The 21,078-nt window shown below is 45.8% G+C and overlaps 2 protein-coding genes across 2 annotated transcripts; both read left to right on the top strand.

The window, feature by feature from the left end:
• The first annotated feature begins 2,506 nt into the window (after positions 1–2,506).
• Positions 2,507–4,645, top strand: LOC131681346 (uncharacterized). The gene is made up of 5 exons (XM_058962103.1): positions 2,507–2,860; positions 2,914–3,459; positions 3,518–3,811; positions 3,878–4,224; positions 4,458–4,645. Exons 1-5 carry the CDS (start codon positions 2,645–2,647, stop codon positions 4,510–4,512), a joined length of 1,458 nt encoding a protein of 485 aa, XP_058818086.1. The 5' UTR covers positions 2,507–2,644; the 3' UTR covers positions 4,513–4,645.
• A 14,707-nt stretch (positions 4,646–19,352) lies between these two features.
• On the top strand, positions 19,353–20,425 carry LOC131681345 (trypsin-7-like). Its single transcript, XM_058962101.1, has 3 exons — positions 19,353–19,422; positions 19,486–20,030; positions 20,093–20,425. Exons 1-3 carry the CDS (start codon positions 19,353–19,355, stop codon positions 20,402–20,404), a joined length of 927 nt encoding a protein of 308 aa, XP_058818084.1. The 3' UTR covers positions 20,405–20,425.
• The last annotated feature ends 653 nt before the right edge of the window (positions 20,426–21,078 follow it).

Genomic DNA, 21,078 nt, shown 5'->3' with positions numbered 1-21,078 from the left:
GAACGATTGGTACGCTCGGTTAAGGCAGCCCTCAGCGAGCTAGATGATGGTCGGAAGTTGACGGATGAACTACTTCTTACCGTGTTGGCGGAAGCAGAAGATCTTGTCAACTCACGGCCGTTGACGTATCTCCCAGTGGAACTAGGAATGGAAGCAGCACTAACTCCAAATCATTTCCTGCGTTCATCTGTGACAGGAGATATCACGCAATCGGTGGCAAAAAGCAACCGAGCAGAAGCGCTGCGGGACTCATACAAGCGGTCCCAACATCTTGCGGACCTGATATGGAAGCGCTGGATATTAGAATACTTGCCGATGTTGAACCAGCGAACTAAGTGGCACGATGAATCGGATCCGATTGAAGTAGGCGATGTGGTGTACGTCGTGGATGAACACAACCGTAAAACATGGATTCGAGGTGTCGTTACTACTGTCTACAAGTCAACAGATGGCCGAATAAGACAGGCTGCTGTAAGAACTACAAAAGGAGAGTTGAAGCGACCGGTAGCTAAGCTGGCGGTGCTCGAAGTGAGAGATCGTAAATCTGGCTTCAAGGCGGAGCCAACACCAGTGTTACGGGGCGGGGCTATGTAAGCACCGCAGGGCACTTTGCGCATACCTGTTTGGTGCACTATCTTGATTCGAAATATCAGAGGTCGCTGGGAAGGGAGAAACGGAAAATCATAATTGTCAAAAGGGAGCATAGAAAGAGTTGGATGGTAAACAAAAAGTAAAAATTGATGAAAGTGGTTCAAAAGTTTTTCGGATTGATATTATATTAATTAAAGCGTTTGAAGGCAGTTGAATTATAGCTGTATTTAGCGAACGATACGTTTAGATTGTAAGTAAAACAGAGTTATAGTATTTGGGTGAATCGGCTTACAACTATAACATTTTGTGTCCGATAGGTGAACTATATTTGCTGTACGAAGTCCGTGGTTTCTGAAACGATAAGTACAAAGACTCACCTCGTGGTATCCCTGTACATTGCAGTTCGGTACCTGTAAGTAAAAAATAAGAAAAGAATATAATTTAGAAAAACCCAATTTGATTAAATTTATACAGATTTCGGTGATTAAAGGAAAAGCTGAAAGCAGTTAGGATTAGAAAAAAGAGAAACTATTCATGTAAGCGAATTATTCTGAACTAAATGATTGAATATTTAATGATTAAATAATACTTGCAGTTTTAAGCTGCGCGAATACGGCTGCTATAAAAAAAGGTTTGTGATTAATCCGAACACCCACAGTGAGCGGGTTTCTCTATCCACTTTCTCCAGCAAGAAATGAATCAGCCATGGATCCCGTGTCTCGTACTCATTTCCCAGCGCTTTGAGCTGGCGAATGACGTCATCGAACAAACGACCTGTCAAAATACATGAATTTGACTCGTTTGGAATGACACTGACAAATCATAATTGTTCCAATTTTGACAGTGTCGTCACTCTCCTTATATGCACTCTGGTCTTATTGGGCCGTATGAATAAAAGGTAGTAAACTGCGATGCTTGTAGTATCAAAAGTAAAGTCCACAGAGTAAACTACATTGTTGGTATGAATAACAAATTCGAACATGTAGTTCATGCTACTTTCGAACTTGAGCTTTTACTACATGCTACACAACAGAACTGTCAAAATAACCGTTTTTCATATTGCGACCGCGACCAAACTTTTCAACATTCAAGAAATTACGGAAAAATGCTGCCAATGCAATATGGAAGCGCGAAAATTTCGCTGTTGAACCTCATAATATGTCATGTCTAATTGTCCCGTTTCGTTAAAATGTCAATAGTCAGTTAGCAAAAGTTGAGCAAAGCGAAATTGATTCTGGCAGAGTTTCTGCGAGCATTTTGCGCGATTTGTGCGAGAATTCTGGCAACGAATTCGCTCAAATGCAACAACCGTTTCTGACAGAAGCGGTTAAACCAACCGATGCTGCTCACTTTTATCCAGAATCGAGCCAGAAATGTACGGCCAAGATCTCTGGACGCTTCCTGCCACATCTTTCCCTCTAAGAACGGTTGGTTTCAAAATCGTCCAATGACGGACGTTCGTTGGACCAATTTGGACAACGTCCAAATAACCGTTCAACGAACGTCCATCGTTGGACCCGTGTTGAACGATTTTGAAACAAATTTTTGGACGTCTCAGTGGGTTGTCAGATGTTTTGCTCGATTCGTGCTAAATTCTACCAGGTAGGAATTGCCAGGATCTTTGCACAGTTTATGTCCGAGTTATGCCAGGGTTTAGCTCGGTTCGTGTCAAAATTTGCCAGAAAACGCGAGCGAAACCGAGTTCGCCCTAGCTCAACTAACCCGACAGGATACGCGCAGAAATCTGACAGGGCTGCCAAACCGAGACTTACAGAAATCTAGCAGAGCGGTCTCACTGGGATCGACCTGGAGAACATCGATTGCAAATATCGATGTTCTAGTCACTAAATATCGATATTCTATGTATCGATACAGTATCGCCCAAACTCGACACTGCGTAACTCAGCGTGTTTTGCTTCATGTTTTGGACTCACATCAGTCAGGTCTTATTTCAGAATGAAAATAAAAATTTCAGTTAACTTTTAAGCGCATGAAAGTTAGAAAGTGCATCTGATTACTAAGTACAGTACACGAAATTACCCCCTGCGAGAAAATGATAGTCGAGACTCGCGTTTTGGAGAAAGCCGCCCAGCTAGCAAAGCAATGCCGACTTCCTCGGGTGTATCACAATGTCATTGGGACATGGCCTGATGAACAATATTATCGCTACTTTGCCCCGGTGTACGAACAGCGTCTAGGACAATTAGCATTTCTGCTTAACGAGTACCAGAATGTGCTGCTGGAACAGCCAGATCGGTATAATGCAGAGGTAAGCATTCAACACCTTTAATACAATGCATTGTAAGCATGTTTTTTTATCAGTTCCAGATGAATTTACTACTCATCACCTACGAACATGATTTGATAGCACCGTACCTTAACCATCCTGATTTGTCAATAGACGTGTTTATGGCCAAGTGCGAGATTGAAAGTACGATGTTACGTGAAGGTCCAGGTCCTAGCAACATCTTACTTCGAAAGCTTAGTCGATATCTTCTCAGAACGTTCGGATCCCTTAACTGGGAGTTTCAGTATGGGAATTTAATGTGTCTGCGTGAAACTATGCACTTCTTTGCTTCCCACAATCTACCGGGTTATCCCAAAAAGTTGATCAAACATGCAATGTTATGCATAAAGGAATTGGTCAAAACGGTTAACCGGTACACGTTCGCCTTCGCACTCTCATTGCTGGAAAGCAGTCTCACAAAGTACACGTTCAGTTCGGTGAGCTCAAAAGCTCTAAGAGACGTCCTCGATGGCCTGATTGATGCTCCGTTGAACTTGCGGCGCCAATGCGTTCTTGGCTTCATTTCCGCAGTAGAGAAATGTATCGAAGGTTTCGGTAACAAGTTATTGAAATCCTCCGAGGTAACGCCTTTTGATCAACTTTGAATCACAACCCTTCGTCAACCTTTACTAATTCTAGCTAGCAAGATGTTATCGAGTAATTGATATGGTTTTGGATGACATTCCCATTGCCAAGAACAGTGATCATACAGAACGACTATTAATGCTTCTTCTGCGGCTACTCTACATAGATTATAATGAATTTCCGCTTGACAAGTACATTTGCAAACACAGATTACTTACAAATCGGAAGGAAGATCTTATGAAGGTTGCGTGGCATGGAGCACCTCGTTTCGCTGAATGGACTGTCAAAGTGGTGGAATTACTCACAACGTTGCCACTGAAGTACGATCAATGTCCTTACATCGTCAAAGTAATGTTGGTTAAATGATACCCTAATGCTGTATATTTTATTTATTTGCAATAATATTTCTCACAGTTAATATCACTTGCACTGCTGGTCGCAACTAGACTACCTCGTGTGGCAAATGAGGAAATGATGCTCGAAGCTGTTTCTACCATTGTCCAGTGTTACGAAAAGTTTATCACTGGGTTGGCCCAACACTATAGCAACTGGAAACCGCCTGAGACCTTCGAAGATGTCACGGGTTATCTGACTGAAATTGATACGCTTGTGTTCATACTCGGTTGCATGTGCAACAATCAAACTGCGTTGCTCAATCGATACTTACGGCAGTTGTCGCTCTGCGACGTTACATCGTCGGTTCAGATTATAAAGAGTTACCAAACCAAGTTTGATGAATTTGTTCAGATCGTTTGCGATGGGTAAGTATTTTCGATAGTTGAGCGTGAAAGAATATTAGAGAATCATCGTTACCAAATGCCTAGAATTTATGCTGCCGGTATACCCATAATTGACCCATGGTCTATGAGATTCCCTTTATACATGGGTCAATTATAAGTAGAACGGCAGTATACTACTTTTCCTTCCGTATAATTTTTTTTCTTCCACTAATAACTCGGTAGCTTTTAATGAAAATAAAATTTATTTTGAATAGGCAGCGGCACTTGAAAGAATTTGTGCAACAACACGAGAACGGAAGTACATCTTGATTCTATCGACGTTTTCAATGCACATTGGATGCAACATGATTTTTTTTTGTCATTCGTATACATTTTAATGTAATCTTTTCATGTATTTGTCATGTTATCAAATTCGTAATAAACAGTTTCATAAGAAATTGAAAGTGTCATACAACAAATGTTGAGTTTTATTGCTGTTTGCTAAAACTGTATTAGATACCGTTTCCAAAATTTATTAGGTTTGTAAATGTCAGTGTATTCAAAGCAAAAAAGCAGTAAATAGGGGAAAGTGAGGCAATATGAACATCCTAAGGTTGAAGGCCAATACATATGTAGCAAAGCAAGTAAATAATCCCAAATTTCTCTCTATTGGTAGAATAAAATAAATTCTTCACGACGCGGAAAAATCGAAATCCTGGAAAAAGAAAAGCCCTATTAGCGAACTGCATATAGCAATTGTGGGAAACTATGCCCAGCCGGGAAAGCACAGTGCACGGAAGCCGTTGGTGTGTTTCCAGTTTGGTAAAACAGGCCATAAGAAACGTTATGGTCGCCAATGGAGGAAAAAGTTGAGCGAGGATAAAACGCAAGTACGGGTTCACATCGATGGTAAGCGAAGAGACGAGGCGATGATAACTCGGCAAAATGGTCAATTCCGTTTGCGAGTTCCGCTTTCGGAGTTGAATGCAAGATTCCAGAGTGCGGGTGGTGGATAAAACGTGATTTCCGATACCAGGTCCATCATTTTTCCCAGTCTATTTGGATTCCGGTGCTACACAGCACATATTTCACATGTTTCGAGACAAACTGGTGTTCAATATGCTATGGGATTGCGAAAATTCGCATATCGGCGAAAAAAGGTGCGGCAATAATTGGCAAGAGAATGGGAAATGTTCAGCTAAAAGTAAATAAATTTATAAAGATGGATCTTTACCACGTTTTCATTCCTGAGTTAAGCAGTAACCTTCTATCTGTTTCACAAATTGAGTCGTCGAGGAGACAAAATATTGCGGAAATATTGGGGGAAAATGGTTATTTGGTTGTTACAGATAAAAGAGTGAATTGTCTTTATTTGCTGGATGTCTACCTAGATGAGAAAAGAGATAAAGTTTTTGCAAGTATTTCGAGAGTTGTCCTACTGGAGCTGTAGAGCAGGTTCTCGGAAGGGCTCCCCGTCAGAATCACATACTACAATTTGCAGACGAGACAGGCGAATGGCGCCCACTAAAACACTGCTTTAGGCCAATTGTAGCGGGCCGTAATTCTGAATGTGATATTCATTATACGGTTCAGGTATATGCGGGCGTAGGGACTCGCGATCGCGTGTATCACCGCGAAGGGCTCGAGCATTTATACGTTAACGTGTTCGATCGCGTGTGCGTTTGTATGTCGCGTGTGCTAACGTGTATGTAACTTCGCGTGTATAAAATCTATTTTAATAACTGTGTGCCTTTCGCGTGTGTTCTTGGATAATCGCGCGCGGACCGTGAGTCTAATACTTTATTTTTTGGTGTACTGCTAAGATGCTAAAAGAGTGTGAGATCTTCCATATCACTAGAGTGCCCGGTGATGTCGCCATGGAACGTGTCATCTAGTGGATATGTGCTTTATTTTTTTTGGTCCTACTGAATGTATAGACCTAAGTTATTAGGACAGAGAGTAATGGTTCCGGACGCGACCGATTCATGAGCGCGCGAAAACAGACGTTTGTAGGTTCGTGTTTGAGACAGCGTTTGAAATTTCGTGAGTGCTAAAACGTTCTCCTTATTACCGGGGTGTTATTAAGATTGCGCGATCGCGAACGTAGGTGTGCGTTGATCGCGAAGGGCTTAAGCGTTCGTACGTTAACGTGTTTGTCACGTGTGCTCGCGTTCATGTGACTTCGCGTGTACAAGAGTGGATTTTGTAACCGTGTGGCATTTCCTATATACGCGTGCGTTCTTGGATGGTCACGCGTACCTTCATTCTGATAGTTAGTTTTTGGTGTACAATTCACATTCTGACAGGGAGTAAGTTACCCCATATCACTAGAGTCCTCGGTCATGTCGCCATGTAACGTGGTGTTCAGTGGATATGAGAGCTTTCTTTTTTAATTGGTCCAATTGAAGGCATGGACCTAGTCTGCTTATATCAAGGATAGAAACATCCGGAAGTGACCGATTCATGATCGTGCGAGTGCGGGAGTTTTTAGGTTCACGCTTAAGACCGCGTTTGAAAATTGTTAGGAGCTGAGACATTCACTTTATCACCGGGATGTTATCATGTTTACGAGATCGCGGGTGTATGTGCCGTGGATGGTCGCGAAGGACTCAAGCAGTTATATATTAACGTGTTTGTCACGTGTATGTGACTTCGCGTGTATAATTTCGATTTTATAATTATGTAGCGTGTATTCTTGCTTGATCGCGCGCGAACCGTGAATCTGATGCTTAATTTTTAGTGTATGGTACAGATGGTAGAAGAACAATCTGTTGTTAAGTGAATAAAAGTGTCATTTTTTATTGGTTTAACTGAAGACATTAGTCCAGACTGCTAGGACCGAGGGAGAACTTCCGGACGCGACCGCTTCATGATCGCGCTAGTAGTGAGTTAATGTTTGAGACCGCGTTTGGAAGTTTAAAGATGCTTCGTTTACTTAACTACCGGGGTTTTTTCATGTAGGCGAAATCGCGGGCGTAAGTATGTGTGGATTATTGCAATTGCATGGTCGCGTTTGTGGCCAGGTTTGTGTTATCGCGAAGGCCACGAGCGTTTGTACCTATATGAGTATAGATAGCGTATAGTACAGATATACTAATAAAAGGAATCATAACATGCCGAATTAAGAAAAAAAGATGCAAAGAGCTTGATTAGAAGTGTATAAATTGACCGATACTATTTTGGTATACATCAATAATGGAGAAGCAAACTAATAGATGTACAAAAGAAACAGACTAGTGAAGTAGAATAGAAGAACCCATGTAACATGCAATCAAACTCGTCTAAATGCAGCAAATGTTGTATATGTACCATTAACGACAATTGCGTGCTGTTAGACTTCCATCATGCTATGCTGGCCGGGAATGGATAACTCACGTGCGTCGGTAAATTCATTGTACCCTAATTTATCCAATCCGACTTTCCCGAATGAATAGAATCAAATGCACAAGTTGATCACCAGTAGTATTAGCCACCATTCTATCATATACGCCAGTTCTGCATCCATTCCCTGACACAACTGCCACAAAAACTCAGACGAACACATACATAGATAGATATAGGACTAGCATAAAGACGCTGAATCCCTCTGGATGAAGACTCGCCAACTCTATCTTATTCTTATTATTTATCAGTAAGTGTCATTCCAATCGTGCACGAGACCTGTCAAAAGCCCTCAATCCGAAAAAAAATCGCTTCGAATCCTTCTGGAACGAGGGCCATTGGCAGGTCTCGTGCTCGATTGGAATGACACTGACAGATAAATGGTAAACAAACAATTGACGTATCGAGTCTTTATCTAGAGGGATTCAGTGTCGTTAGTCTAGCACATAACAATTGTACACTCGTACAAAAAATTACGATTATTACTAAGCGACAACTAATAGGTTGAGCGTTTGTATGCGCTTTTTTAAGGCGGAACTGGTCCGTGGTAACTGTTCAGCATTTTCAACTTGAATGACGTTGTCCTGCGATAACCAACTCAAGCCTGGTTAATTGTAATCTCCGCAAACAAAGACAGTGTCATCAATTGATCCCTTGTCACAAAACTCACGCACTGCTGCATTATATGACTCAATCATACAGACATCTCTAGTGTTATCGGGGGGAATATATATTACATAAATAAAAAGCTTACGTCCACTAATGGTTGCTGATACGCAAACTTGTTCCTTATTAATCCCGTGGGTAATGGTCACCCAGGAACTAGAATATTGCAGCGATCAGAACACTTCCGAAGGTGGATTTAGCACTGTTGTTTTTTTTTTCTATCGCAACGGAAGACATTATAGGAACTGGCGAAAAGTTGAAGATATTCGATCCAATCACCAAGAGAACAAGAAGCATCAGTTTTGGTTCGCAAGCCACGTACGTTCTGATAATAAAACCAGATACCGTTGAGGTGATCATGTGAAACAGCCGGAAATTGTATCTGCAAATAGGTAAACTCTTTAAGAGTGTGTGCAGTGTCAATCTTAACCTGGGGAAGAGATATACACTTTATTTTTACCTGACGAACCTTTTCCCGAGACTATAGTTTGTTTTGACTTCGAGCCTGTCACGCTCGAAGTCAAAACAAACTATAGTCTCGGGAAATGGTCTCACACCTTCTGTGACAATCAAGTTTCAGCTTTTGAAGGTTGATACCGCACAAGAGTTGAATCTAGACAGCTCCGGTCACGACGGACACCACGACCCTTCATCAAAGAGATAGCAAGATCGACAAAGTTACTCTTCATCCGGCTGTGGATGTCTGACGTCTCTGCTAGCCGGTGGTATCGATCACATCCGGTTGAATGACAACTGTCGGCGGACAGGCGTGAGCGTGCGAAGAATAGGGTCGCACTCCAAAGCCTCCCCTTTTAGTAGAGCTGGTACGGCTCGTAGCGGATCGGTGCAAGTCGCTGTCTCGAAGAGTCACGCAGGAGCGCTTCATCTGGATCAGGTCCCCTAACAGGAACCCGTGCACGACGTTGACGTAAGAACTCTCGCTCCAATTCATTCAATCCTTCTGGTTCAGCTGGCGGTGGCGCTGTTACCGTGGTAGTGGCATCTTCAGGCGGCTTAATACCCCAAGCGCCTACAAGAGAATCAAGAGGAATAGACTGCTCGGCCTGATCTGATACTCCATTGCAGTCGCCATAGCGTTTCCGCAGCTGATTGCGGTGTGAACGGAAGTTGCGTTGCTGATCCGGGAGCCACACATTATACAGGACTTGTCCTACGCATTCCAGGATCTTCCCAGGGGCCCAGCCCCAGTTGCTGTCTTGGTGCACTTGAGCATACACTTCGTCTTGCACGTCAAAGTTCTTCTTTTTCGCACCACGGTTTGTATCGAGCTGTCAGTTCTGTTTGCTGTTGTTGTCCTTTATGAACTTGCTGGGTGGACGAAGTAGTTCTAAGGACGTTCGCACTGGACGGCCAAGGAAGATTTCAGCAGGTGATTTTCCATCAGGTGCACTCCGGCAGGGCGTTGATCTGTAGCAGCTGAGAAAGATGTCGAGTGCTTCGTCCAGGTATTCCCCTCCTGCTAGAATTTCCTTGACAGTCCTTTTGAATGTGTCAACAAAACGTTCCACCTACCCATTGCTTTGTGTGTGAAATGATGCCGTTTTGAGATGCATGATCCTATTTGCCTCACAAAACTCTTCAAAGGTGTCATTGGGTAGCTGCCTTTGTCCGTCAGAAAAATTCCGGTATCCCAAGCCTTCCGAATATTTTGCGAATACTCGAAACTGTAACAGCTGTGGTAATGCGTTTGGTCGGAATGATCTCCGGTCATTTGGAGAATGAGTCCACAACTAATAGGAAGTACGTGTCGTTAATAGGACTGGCAAAGTCCGCGTGTACTCGCTGCCAAGAATTCTCAGATGTTGACCACGATTCAAGCTTCGTCTTTGGGTCGGCCTTCGCAACTGATGCACATTTTTGACAAGCACACACAAGGACTGTGGTTTGATCATCGATGTTTGGTCAGTAAACATAATTTCGTGCTAATGATCTCATACAATCGTTACCAGGGTGCCCTCTCTGTAGTTGCTCGAGGACTTTCTGTTGTAGTTTCTTCTGGATGACAACCCGTTCACCGTACATCAAAACATTTTGCGCCAAGTACAGCGATTCCCTACGCGCAAGTAGCTGCTGCACTTCTGGTGTTCCGGAGAGAGCTTTTACGTCACTTGGCCATCCTTTATGTACGAACTTGACGACTTTCTGCAACGTTCGGTCCTTACTGGTCTCGGCGGATATCGTCTTAAACGACACAGGGGACACTCGAGAGACTGGTAGATAATGCAGCAGATAACTGTTTCCATCTCAATCAATGCAATGATGTGTTCTTCGTCGGGTTTAACATGCGAGTTAATTAAACGCGAGAGAATATCTGCATGTCCGAAATGGTCAGTGGAAATGTACTCAATACGGAAGTCGTACAGAAGCATGGTTAGGACCCAGCGTTGGGGGCGGTTTGCTGTATATGTAGGAATACCACGCTTTGAACCAAAAATCGCTAACAATGGCTTGTGATCGGTCTGAAGAACGGAATGCCTTCTGTAGATCATTCTGTTGAATTTTGTGACCGCGTACACCAGACCCAGGGCTTCTTTCTCGATCTGGCTGTAGCGGGACTCGGCTGGAGTTAAACTTCGGGATGCATGATAGATGGCTTCCTCTGATCCGTCTGGAAACCGGTGTGCTACGCGGGCGCCAATTCCCACGTTTGAAGCATCTGCAGACACAACTATCTCAAGGCGAGGATTATAGTGCGTCAGCATGAGTGGTGACTGGAGGATTTCCTTAAAACGATCAAAGGAACGCTGGCAAGTATCAGACCACCGGAAACTGTTACTTTCCTTGAGCAATTCATCCAGCGGTTGGCGAAATGTGCGCATTTCACGGATGTATTTCCCCTAATAGCTAATCATATCCAGGTACGATCGAAGCGCGGGAACATCATGAGGTGGAGGCATGTTGACGATAACCTCAACCTTGTCTGGGTCGGGGCGGATACCGTCAGTAACAATAAGCTGGCTCAGGTACTTCACCTGACGCATAAAGAAATGACACTTCTCGAATAAAAAAATAACACACAATACAGATTCTGCTTGTGTTCCTCTGCGGTGCGACCACCGACCAGGGTGTCATCGAGGTACGGAGGTGTACATGATAGTCCACTCAGCATAGCAATTTACCATCCGATTGAAAATGTCTCCCGGGAGTGGAAGTGGGTAGCTGTTTGATTCGAGTGCGCTATTCAATCCAGTAGAAAAATCTGCGCAAATACAAACGGAGCGGTCCGGTTTGCGGACCACTACGATGAGTGCTGTCCAATCCGCATAGATGACTGGAGTAGTGATGCCCAAATCTTCCAGTCACTTCAGTTCGTCTTCGACAACGGCCTCGATGTTGTACGAAACTGGCCGCTTCGGTTTGAATACAGGCTGAGCGTCCGGCTTGAGAATGAGACGCACTTGTGTTGTAGTGCACAGACCCATACGGTTGGTAAACACATCGGGGAACTTTGCTTTTAATTCTACCTGCTGATCAGGTTGTTGTCTACCGACCAGCTTGCATAAGGACGAAAACGGTACGTCCCAGAGCCCAAACTCATCCATCAGATCGGAGCCTAAAACATTCAGAAAAAGGTCAGCACAACAAATATAACAGTTACCTTTCTGTTGAGTTCCTCCGATAGTGTACATTGCTCGGAACATGGCTTCTATGCCAAATCTGTCTCCTGAAGCTGTCTGCACTTGACAATCCGGTGGAGATTTCTTTGGGGCCCCGACATTGATTCAGTTTTGCCTGGATATGATGGTTATGTCTGAGCCAGAGTCCAGTTGCAATTCCACTGGTACTCCGTTAGTCGCTGTGTCCACATAACGCCGACCGCGCTTCAATTTGCTGATGGTTACAATTTTTGCTGCGTGGTTTTCGTTTTGCTGCTTCCCATTGAACGGCTTGGAACGTGATTTTGACGCGAAACAGGAACAGTAGCCCTCCTTATGGCCAGTCCGACCACATTCGCGGCCTTTGTGATCATTGAAATTGCATTGACTGGAAAAATGCATGCCACCGCAAGACCAACACGGTGTTTTCGGCGTGTCAGATTAGTTACCGTCAAACTTCTCCATCTTACGGCGGTTGCCGTGGGGGGAACTCGTTCGAAAGGCATGCGTTGTAACGGTGGTAGCGGCGGAGTTGGCTGACTCCTAATTAACACAGTGTCCCGTTTCAAGTTTATTCAACTTTGTGACGATGTGAAAGTAAACGAGGTGTTATCGTAACAAATACTTCATTAAATATTACATTTAATTAAAATTACACGTCTCGTGTTCAGCCGACTGTGTATGTCTGACGTCTCTGCTAGCCGCTGGTATCGATCACATCCGGTTGGATGACAACTGTCGGGTGATAGGCGTGAGCGTGCGAAGAATAGGGTCGCACTCCAGCACCAAAGACCAGTAAACTGCACATGATAGGGCTTCTTGTATAAGAACTAGTTATGTATAATGACTTCTTTCCAAAAGTTCGTCTGCACTGCCCAAAGACCATGCACGCTTTCTTGACTCTAAACTCAATGTGACCAGACTAGTTCAATTTGGAATCCAATATAACTCCAACGTATTTGACTTGATCTGCACACAATAGCTCAGAGTCAAAGAACTGCAAGGAATCAGCCCTGGTTGTTATTCGCTTCTTCATGAAAAGAATCATTCAAGTTTTATTTGAATTAACTGATAATTTAGCTTGTCGACAGCTCTTAATACAAACCCGTAAGTTGGAAATCCAAGCTCATTAAGTTTCCTCAATAAGCCGTCAGCAACCAGGTTTTATAGCAAAGGTGACCCAACGCCACCCTGAGGACAGTCGCAAATACTCAATTTTTTCATCTCTGCCTGTCCCAGTGACAAGCAAAGAATACGGTTACTAAGCATTGCGTTTATCCAACCTAAGATACATACAGATACTCCATGACCGCCTTTGTGATTGTTATCGTAGCTCAGAATGATAATTAGGACAACATCCAAACCTTTAACACATTCCCTCGGATACAAACAATTATCAAAAAATCGCTGTGTAGTAGATAGTTTTCATGAGTCTCTCCGATCTTAAAAATACTTCATAAGCCTGAGTCACCAAATAAACAGGTAAATTCGTCTTTAATAGTTAATAAAATTGTTGAAACTTATACTTCATCACAAATTCTCAACAGATTTGGTTCAGTTATGGTTTACTTAAAGATCCCTTACTCATTGTATTGAACAAAATACTCTTTTTCATTTGGATTGTAAACAAACATTTTAATTGTTTCTACAGACTACAATATTTTTGTATAACTTCAACCACAGACTAACAGACATAACACTATGAGGGAATCCCCGCAAAAAACATCGATCCGCCAATTTTCCCCGAACACTAGCTCTGCCTTTTATTCACGGTCCCAAACAATGATTTGCTGGTGGCTCACCCCTCAGGTTTGGGAATAATTTTTTACTAGTGGTCTATCCCCCATATGCTTGTTCATATGTCAGTGGCGCGGCCGGCAAATGCCTGGGCAATGCGCAATACAGACCCGGTGGTTAGCCACAGTGGTCCTTAGCCTCTTGCCCAGGAACTCCTATCTCTACCTCCCCGCGGAGCCGGCTAGGATACGAGTAGCCATAGGAATGTTCGGGTAGCCAACTCTTTGGGACTATGGTCGTATGCTGACAGGGAAGGGGGGCCGTGTAGTTGCCGGCATACAATAGCGCTATGGACCTCCCGTTCCGGTGATATGGGCCCACCAAACGGGGTAACCCCAATTCCAAGGCGTGAAGCGATCCGTGCCGAGGGATGAATGATCGGGGGGTGAAAAAGATGCCCGATCCTTAACGGAGCCTGTGGGGTACCTGGGCACCCCCCACAGTAAGTGTCTCTTACCACGTTAATGCGGAGCTCTGGCGTGGCGGACCTATTCTCTCGCGCAACTCGTGGGTCTTAATATGAGTTCTTGTAGAAACAATAATAAAAAAGTATGCGATGAGGAGGCGGAAGCGATTACGGCGCTGAACCCCTTTGCCAAAGGGGGTCTGGCGAGGTCTCCCCCGACAGGGGCTGACAACGGAGCGAAGGTGGCCGCAAATAACGGCACCGAAGGCGAAATGGTTGTGGTAGGAGACAATACTACCAGCACGCTTGGCGGACCACTACCTGCGATGCAGGAAGTGGTCAAGCAGCTGGATAGTATTATCGAATTCACAAGCGGGAAGAATAACATCAGCAAGGAACTTAAACAGAACCTGCTGGTGCCTCGTCAGGCTGTTCGAGTCGCAAGACAAGAACAAGTAGGCCTTCTCCTTCCACGGCGGAGCGACGATGGCGCAGGAGGCGATAGATTTCGCTTTATCGGCCACCAAACGCTTAATGGAGGGGGAGACTGCGAAGCGGCCTAGGCCTAATGTAGGCACGCGCAGCAATGCCAAACGACGTGCAACCAACAAGGCCAAACGTCGCTTGGGAGGTGCGGATCCGGGTGCGAAGGATCCCGCAGGGCGGCGTCCCGAGAAGGCGACTTCTCAGCCTAGAAAGGCGAAAGTCGCCAATCGGGCGCGTACTGTGGAGCGAGCTGGCACCAGCCTGCCGGTGCCATCGGTACAAGATGGCGAATGGCAGGTGGTCAGCAGGGAGCGGAAGTCCAACGCACCTCGACCCGCGAAGAAGAAGGCGAGGGACAGAGGAGAGGCCCTGCTGGTGAAAACCAACGGGGCAAGCTATGCGGATGTCCTAAAATCGATGCGGGCAGCGGCCGAAAGCCTCTCGAATTTAGGACAGGATGTGCGAAGCGTCAGACGCACCAAAGATGGCGAAATGATCTTGGTGCTGAAGCGTGGTGCACAATCCAATGGAGCAACGTATAGGAGGTTGGCCCAAGAGGTCTTGGGAAACGGCGCTCAGGTGAGGTCGTTGGGAGCGGAAGTGACTCTCCAGTGTAAGCAACTGGACGAGATCACAAACGCAGAGGACGTCGTCTCGGCCGTTAAGCAGCAGTGCGGCGTCGAGATCGATCAGAACTCTGTACGTATCAGGGAGCGGTTGCTTGGCACGCAGGTAGCTTACTTCAAGTTACCGGCCGCGGAAGCCAAGAAAGTAACTGACAAAGGGAAGTTGAAGATCGGATGGTCAGTATGCCCAGTTAGCATACCCCAGCCGCCTTCAGTGGACCGGTGTTTTAAATGTCTGGAGCCAGGCCACAAGTCATACGACTGTAAGGGCCCAGACAGGAGCAAGTTGTGTCGTCGCTGCGGCGAGGAGGGACACAAGGCGCTGAAATGCGAGAGGGCACCCAAGTGTTTCATCTGCGCTAGCAAGAAGCAGGGCCGCAACCATGTTATGGGCGGACCTGCTTGTCCCTTCGGGGAGACGGGAAAGAGGAAGCAATCTTAACCACAGCTGAATCTTAACCACTGCGCACCTGCTCAGCAGTTGCTGTGGCAGTTGGTATTGGAGTCCTTCTATCCGACCCGTACAACGTCCCTGCCGACAACGGCAACTGGATGGCGGACGGGTCTGGAATGGCGGTAATCTGTGCAACGGGTCGGTTCCCGGTCCAGGAGGTAGTACAGTCCTCTGCGGAGGGTGTCGCGATTGCCAAGATCAATGGTGTGTTCTATTGTAGCTGCTATGCCCCACCTATGTGGCCAATAGAACAGTTCAACCAGATGATCGATAGGCTTTCGTCTGACATGGTGGGACGAAAGCCGTTTGTCATAGCGGGTGACTTCAACGCTTGGGCGGTGGAGTGGGGCAGCCACTATACAAATGGTAGGGGCCAAGCGCTTCTGGAGGCGCTTGCGAAACTCGACGCAGTGCTAGTCAATGATGGTTCCGCTAGCACATTCCGTAGGAATGGGGACGAGTCGTGGATTGACGTAACGTTTGCCAGTCCAACTTTGGTCCCAGACATGGACTGGAGGGTAGACGAAGGCTACACCCATAGTGATCACCTAACAATACGCTTCAGGATCAACTTTGATGTGCAGCATTCTAGGGTGGGTAATCCCTGTCAGGTACGCGGGTGGAAGACCAATCACTTCGACAGCGAAGTTTTCACCGCGGCCCTGGGACTGGAGGCCAACACCGACACTCTAAGCGGGGATGCGCTGGTAGCTGTTCTATCACGCGCGTGCGACGCCACTATGCCGAGGAAGACCCTGCCAAGAAATGGCAGACGCTCGGTATATTGGTGGAGTGCAGAGATCGCAGCCCTACGGTCAGCTTGCCTACAAGCTAGACGTAGGATGCAGCGAGCCCGCACTGAGGAGGTTAGAGTGGAACGACGTGAAGTGTTTCGTGCTGCGAAATCGGCCCTTAACAAGGCCATCAAGCGCAGCAAGAGAGCGTGTTTTGACAAATTGTGCGAGGAGGCCAACGTGAATCCGTGGGGCGATGCCTACAGGATCGTGATGGCAAAGACCAAAGGGGGCTCCTCACCTCCTGAACGGTCGCCAGAACAGTTGGCGAGAATTATCGAAGTACTCTTCCCGTCCCGAACCATAAGTCCCTGGCCCCCAGCGCCGCAAGGCACGGTGGGTACGGACGACATGGTGGCCCCGGTGACGAACGAAGAGCTACTTGCAGTAGCTAATTCTCTAGCGGTGAATAAAGCTCTTGGGCCTGATGGAGTTCCAAACAGCGCTCTCAAGACAGCAATAATGGCGAACCCGAACATGTTCAGGTTGGCTATGCAGAGATGCCTTGACGAGTGCCGTTTTCCGGATAGATGGAAAAGGCAGAAGCTGGTACTGTTGCCGAAGGCCGGGAAGCCGCCTGGTGACCCATCGGCGTACAGACCAATCTGTCTGATTGACACGACGGGCAAATTGCTTGAGCGGATTATCCTGAACAGGCTAACTCCATACGCAGAAGGTACGGAGGGCCTGTCAAGTAATCAGTTCGGCTTTTGAAAGGGGAAGTCCACGGTGGACGCTATCAACTCAGTGGTAAGGACTGCCGAGATAGCGATCCAACGGAAGAGGCGGGGCATTCGATATTGCGCGTTAGTGACACTTGACGTGAAGAACGCATTCAACAGCGCAAGCTGGGATGCTATCGCGCTCTCGTTACACCGGCTTGGCCTGCCGGTGGGCCTGTACCGGATCTTGGAAAGCTACTTCCAGAACCGTGTACTATTATACGAGACCGATGCCGGTCAGCAAAGTGTTCTTATTACCGCAGGAGTTCCGCAAGGTTCAATCCTGGGCCCGGTACTATGGAACCTTATGTATGACGGGGTTCTGAGACTAAAGTTCCCTCCGGGTGTGAAAATCGTCGGTTTCGCCGATGATGTCACCCTGGCGGTCTACGGGGAGTCAATCTCCGAGGTAGAACTAACGGCGGCACACGCGATAAGCATAGTGGCGGAATGGATGAGCGCGAGAGGCCTAGAGCTCGCCCATCACAAGACGGAGGTGGTTGTTGTCAATAACCGCAAGTCGGTACAACAAGCAGTTATCCAAGCGGGAGAAGTCGAGATAACTTCAAAGCGGAGTCTGAAGATTCTTGGGGCCATCATAGACGACAAGCTGACCTTCGGCAGCCATGTCGACTATGCGTGCAAGAAGGCTTCGGTGGCTGTCGCGGCATTATCGAGGATGATGTCCAACAGCTCCAAGGTGTGCGCCAGTAGACGCAGGCTACTGACCGGTGTCGCCGTATCTATCCTTAGGTACGGTGGACCGTCCTGGGTGAGGGCACTGGGAGTAACCAGCTACCGTCGCAAACTGGAGAGCACCTATCGCTTGATGTGTCTCAGAGTGATATCTGCCTACCGCACGGTATCACACGATGCATCCTGCGTGATAGCGGGTATGATGCCAGTCGGGCTGGTCATCCGGGAAGACGAAGATTGTTTCGAATTGCGTGGCAATAGGGAGTCCGTGAGCGTGCCAGGGGTGACCTCGGTCGCCAGATGGCAACGCGAATGGGACAACTCGTCGAGAGGTAGGTGGACCCACCGGCTGATACCTAACATATCTAGCTGGGTGGGAAGACCCCATGGGGAAGTTCACTTCCATCTGACACAATTCCTGTCAGGCCATGGCTGTTTCCGACAGTACCTCCACTGGTTTGGGCACGCTGAGGCCCCAGTCTGCCCAGACTGCCCAGGTGTCGACGAAACTGCGGAGCACGTACTATTCGTATGTCCCGCTTCGACGTCGAAAGAGGCGCTATGCTAGGCGTCTGCGGCTTGGACACAACCCCTGATACCCTTGTACAGGGGATATGCCAAGCGGTAGAGAAGTGGAACGCAGTTTCGACTGCTACCACTCAGATTGCCTGCCGGCTGCAGAGAGCATGGAGCGCCGAGCAGCAGGCGAGGAATTAGAGTGAGTGAATTGGCGGATGATAGACGGAGGTATGGTCTACCCATGCCGAGATGGGAGTGAGTGTGCGAGAATGTAAGGCACGAGTGAGAGCGTACGCTAAGTACGGCAATCCTCCCAGAAGTAATGCCGAAAGGTAGTTCCTGGGGATAGATGGCGGAGCCCAATGGAGTTTAGTCGGTATTAATGGAAGAGTCACCATTCGAGTCCGACACGCCCCCAGTGCACACCGTGTGGTAGATTGGACCCTACCAATAGCACGTGTACTGGGCTAGGACATAAAGGTCTTCTCCATTGTAAAAAAAAAATATGTCAGTGGCGCCATAATTGCAAATGTGACCACAGTCACAACCACAAATATATTTAAAATCACCGTAAGTGGGCGAAGCATTATTTCGAGTGTTAGGTCTGTTAGTATATGCTTCAACGGTTAAAATGTAAAAAAAATAACAATAAATTATCGACAACCTCGCCTCAGTTGCACAATTCTTCATATTCCAAACGTCACCTCGTTAGAGTGACTTCCCACATTCTTTTTGTCACCTAATGTGACAAAATTTTTGTCACCTCGGTAACATCCCTCACTTTAAGTGAGGTGACTCGAAATTTTTTTGATCACCTTAGTCATGTGAGATTTGTGGCTCCTAACCGAAAATGACCGTCAGAATAATCCCTTGTGCATCGTCCGATAAAATCTACTGCACTACGCCCCTGATTCTTATCATGACGGGAAAACTAGCGTTCAAGCGTAAGAATGATGTTATAAGTTTTGGTCCATTCACTAGTTAGCAATGCAGTCGATTAGGAAAAATGACCATCCGAGGTGGCATCAGATTTCTGCGGTTGCTCGTTTTTGCAATGATTTCATGCACAGTTTCAAGTCGGATCATCAGGTATCTTAAAACTGATCTATGGTTTTTCAAACGTTTACCCTTTCTCACAGAAGAAATCTGGCGCATCGTGAACGGGAGGAATGGCACCATCGAAGAAATGCCTACCATCGTATCTATCCGTTTGCTTACTTCTCATATTTGTGGTGGAAGTATTTTAACAAAATACTGGATCTTGTCTGCCGCTCATTGTCTTGCAACGATTGATCCTCGCCAACTATCGGTTCAAGTTGGACAAACTAAGATATCAGACACGAAATCGGTACACGATGCTTCACTTTATATTATTCATCCCGATTACAATGCGAACTATTACGATAACGATATTGCCATACTAAAACTGACTAGACCATTGACATTTTCGAAGTCAGTTCAACCTGCGAGATTGCCACCGGTTTGCTCGGAGGTTGTACAACATGGAATGCGCGTTCGGGTGGCAGGATGGGGACTAGTCAACGAAACCTATTTGCCGGAAATTCTTCAAATACTTGATTACTATGTCATTCCAAATGATGAATGCAGGCAATTCCATAGACATCCAGTATACGATACCCAACTTTGTGCAGTATATCCTGGCGGTGGCAAGGCAACATGTAACGTAAGAAAAATGTTAACTTGTAAATGTTGCAGAAATCCATGAATTGTTTCCATTGTTTCTAGGGAGACTCCGGCGGTCCCTTGGTACATAACGGTGTTCAAGTTGGAATTGTATCTTGGGGTCTAAAAAATTGTTCTGATGTAGCACCATTTGTATTTAGTAAAGTGTCACACTTTATAAAATTCATTTACATGCACACCGATCTAGACCGGGCTGCTATACAATTTTCTGTGTGTTCTCCTATAAGCAGACCAATATGTGAGCGATGTTTGGAACGTCTAACTAGAGAAACACAGGCTTTTCCTCCCTGGGATAGATTGGACAATGGCATGAATAAACAAGATGTAGATAGTAAAATTCCTCATGTAATATAGTTTTAGTGTTATGATCTTTTATTTGCCACAAACTTCGAATTTATTGATTTGTTTGAGGGTTAAATACGATTTCAATATTAAATTACATTGTTGAAAACTTTGTTGATGGAATTATTTTTGTTTCCTTAGAGTACATTTTTGGTGTAGATCCGGTCTGATCGGCATTTCTGCCCTAGGCCAAAATGCGTGCCCCTCAACCCAAATTTTAAACTAGGGCGAATTAGCGCATGGGCGCCATTTAAACACCTTTTTCAATATGAAAAATGTCATTTGGTATTATTTGGTATCATTATTATTATCATTGGTTGTTATTATCAATTTACATTGATGCTGGTATTTACCGACTCTGTCTGTCATGGGTCAGTTCAGAGGCGATGCGTGTTTCCACCGTCAACCTGTTCAAATTTGTTGTCAAATCCCACCAGTGAATTGTCCAACAAACTTCTTGTAGAATGCTTAATTTACCGTAGAAAAAGAGCAAAAAATATATAACATATTCGAGAAGGCTGCCACTTAATTAGAATTGAAAAAGATTTCTTAACAGAAACATAAGCAATACAACCATGTATAACTTTCGACAGTCGCGCTAGTGCACTGAGTGCACGCTGCTCTGAAAATCTAGCAAAATCGTCTTAGAGCAGCTGCGGCTGCTCGTTCAGTGAGCCGTTCGCGCG

Source organism: Topomyia yanbarensis, chromosome 2, assembly GCF_030247195.1.
Source record: "Topomyia yanbarensis strain Yona2022 chromosome 2, ASM3024719v1, whole genome shotgun sequence".
NCBI classification, from domain to species: domain Eukaryota; kingdom Metazoa; phylum Arthropoda; class Insecta; order Diptera; family Culicidae; genus Topomyia; species Topomyia yanbarensis.
The sequence above is the reverse complement of the archived record's forward strand: the minus strand, read 5'-3'. Positions and strand labels throughout refer to the sequence as shown.

What these genes read in the sequence shown, in the direction of transcription:
- LOC131681346 (XM_058962103.1), top strand. Translation starts at nt 2,645, where the DNA reads ATGATAGTCGAGACTCGCGTTTTGGAGAAAGCCGCCCAGCTAGCAAAG. An exon ending in CAGATCGGTATAATGCAGAG is followed by an intron (nt 2,861 to 2,913) that starts GTAAGCATTCAA and finishes TTTTTTTATCAG; the next exon opens with TTCCAGATGAATTTACTACT. An exon ending in GTTCAGATCGTTTGCGATGG is followed by an intron (nt 4,225 to 4,457) that starts GTAAGTATTTTC and finishes TATTTTGAATAG; the next exon opens with GCAGCGGCACTTGAAAGAAT.
- LOC131681345 (XM_058962101.1), top strand. Translation starts at nt 19,353, where the DNA reads ATGACCATCCGAGGTGGCATCAGATTTCTGCGGTTGCTCGTTTTTGCA. An exon ending in GATTTCATGCACAGTTTCAA is followed by an intron (nt 19,423 to 19,485) that starts GTCGGATCATCA and finishes CCTTTCTCACAG; the next exon opens with AAGAAATCTGGCGCATCGTG. An exon ending in GTGGCAAGGCAACATGTAAC is followed by an intron (nt 20,031 to 20,092) that starts GTAAGAAAAATG and finishes CATTGTTTCTAG; the next exon opens with GGAGACTCCGGCGGTCCCTT.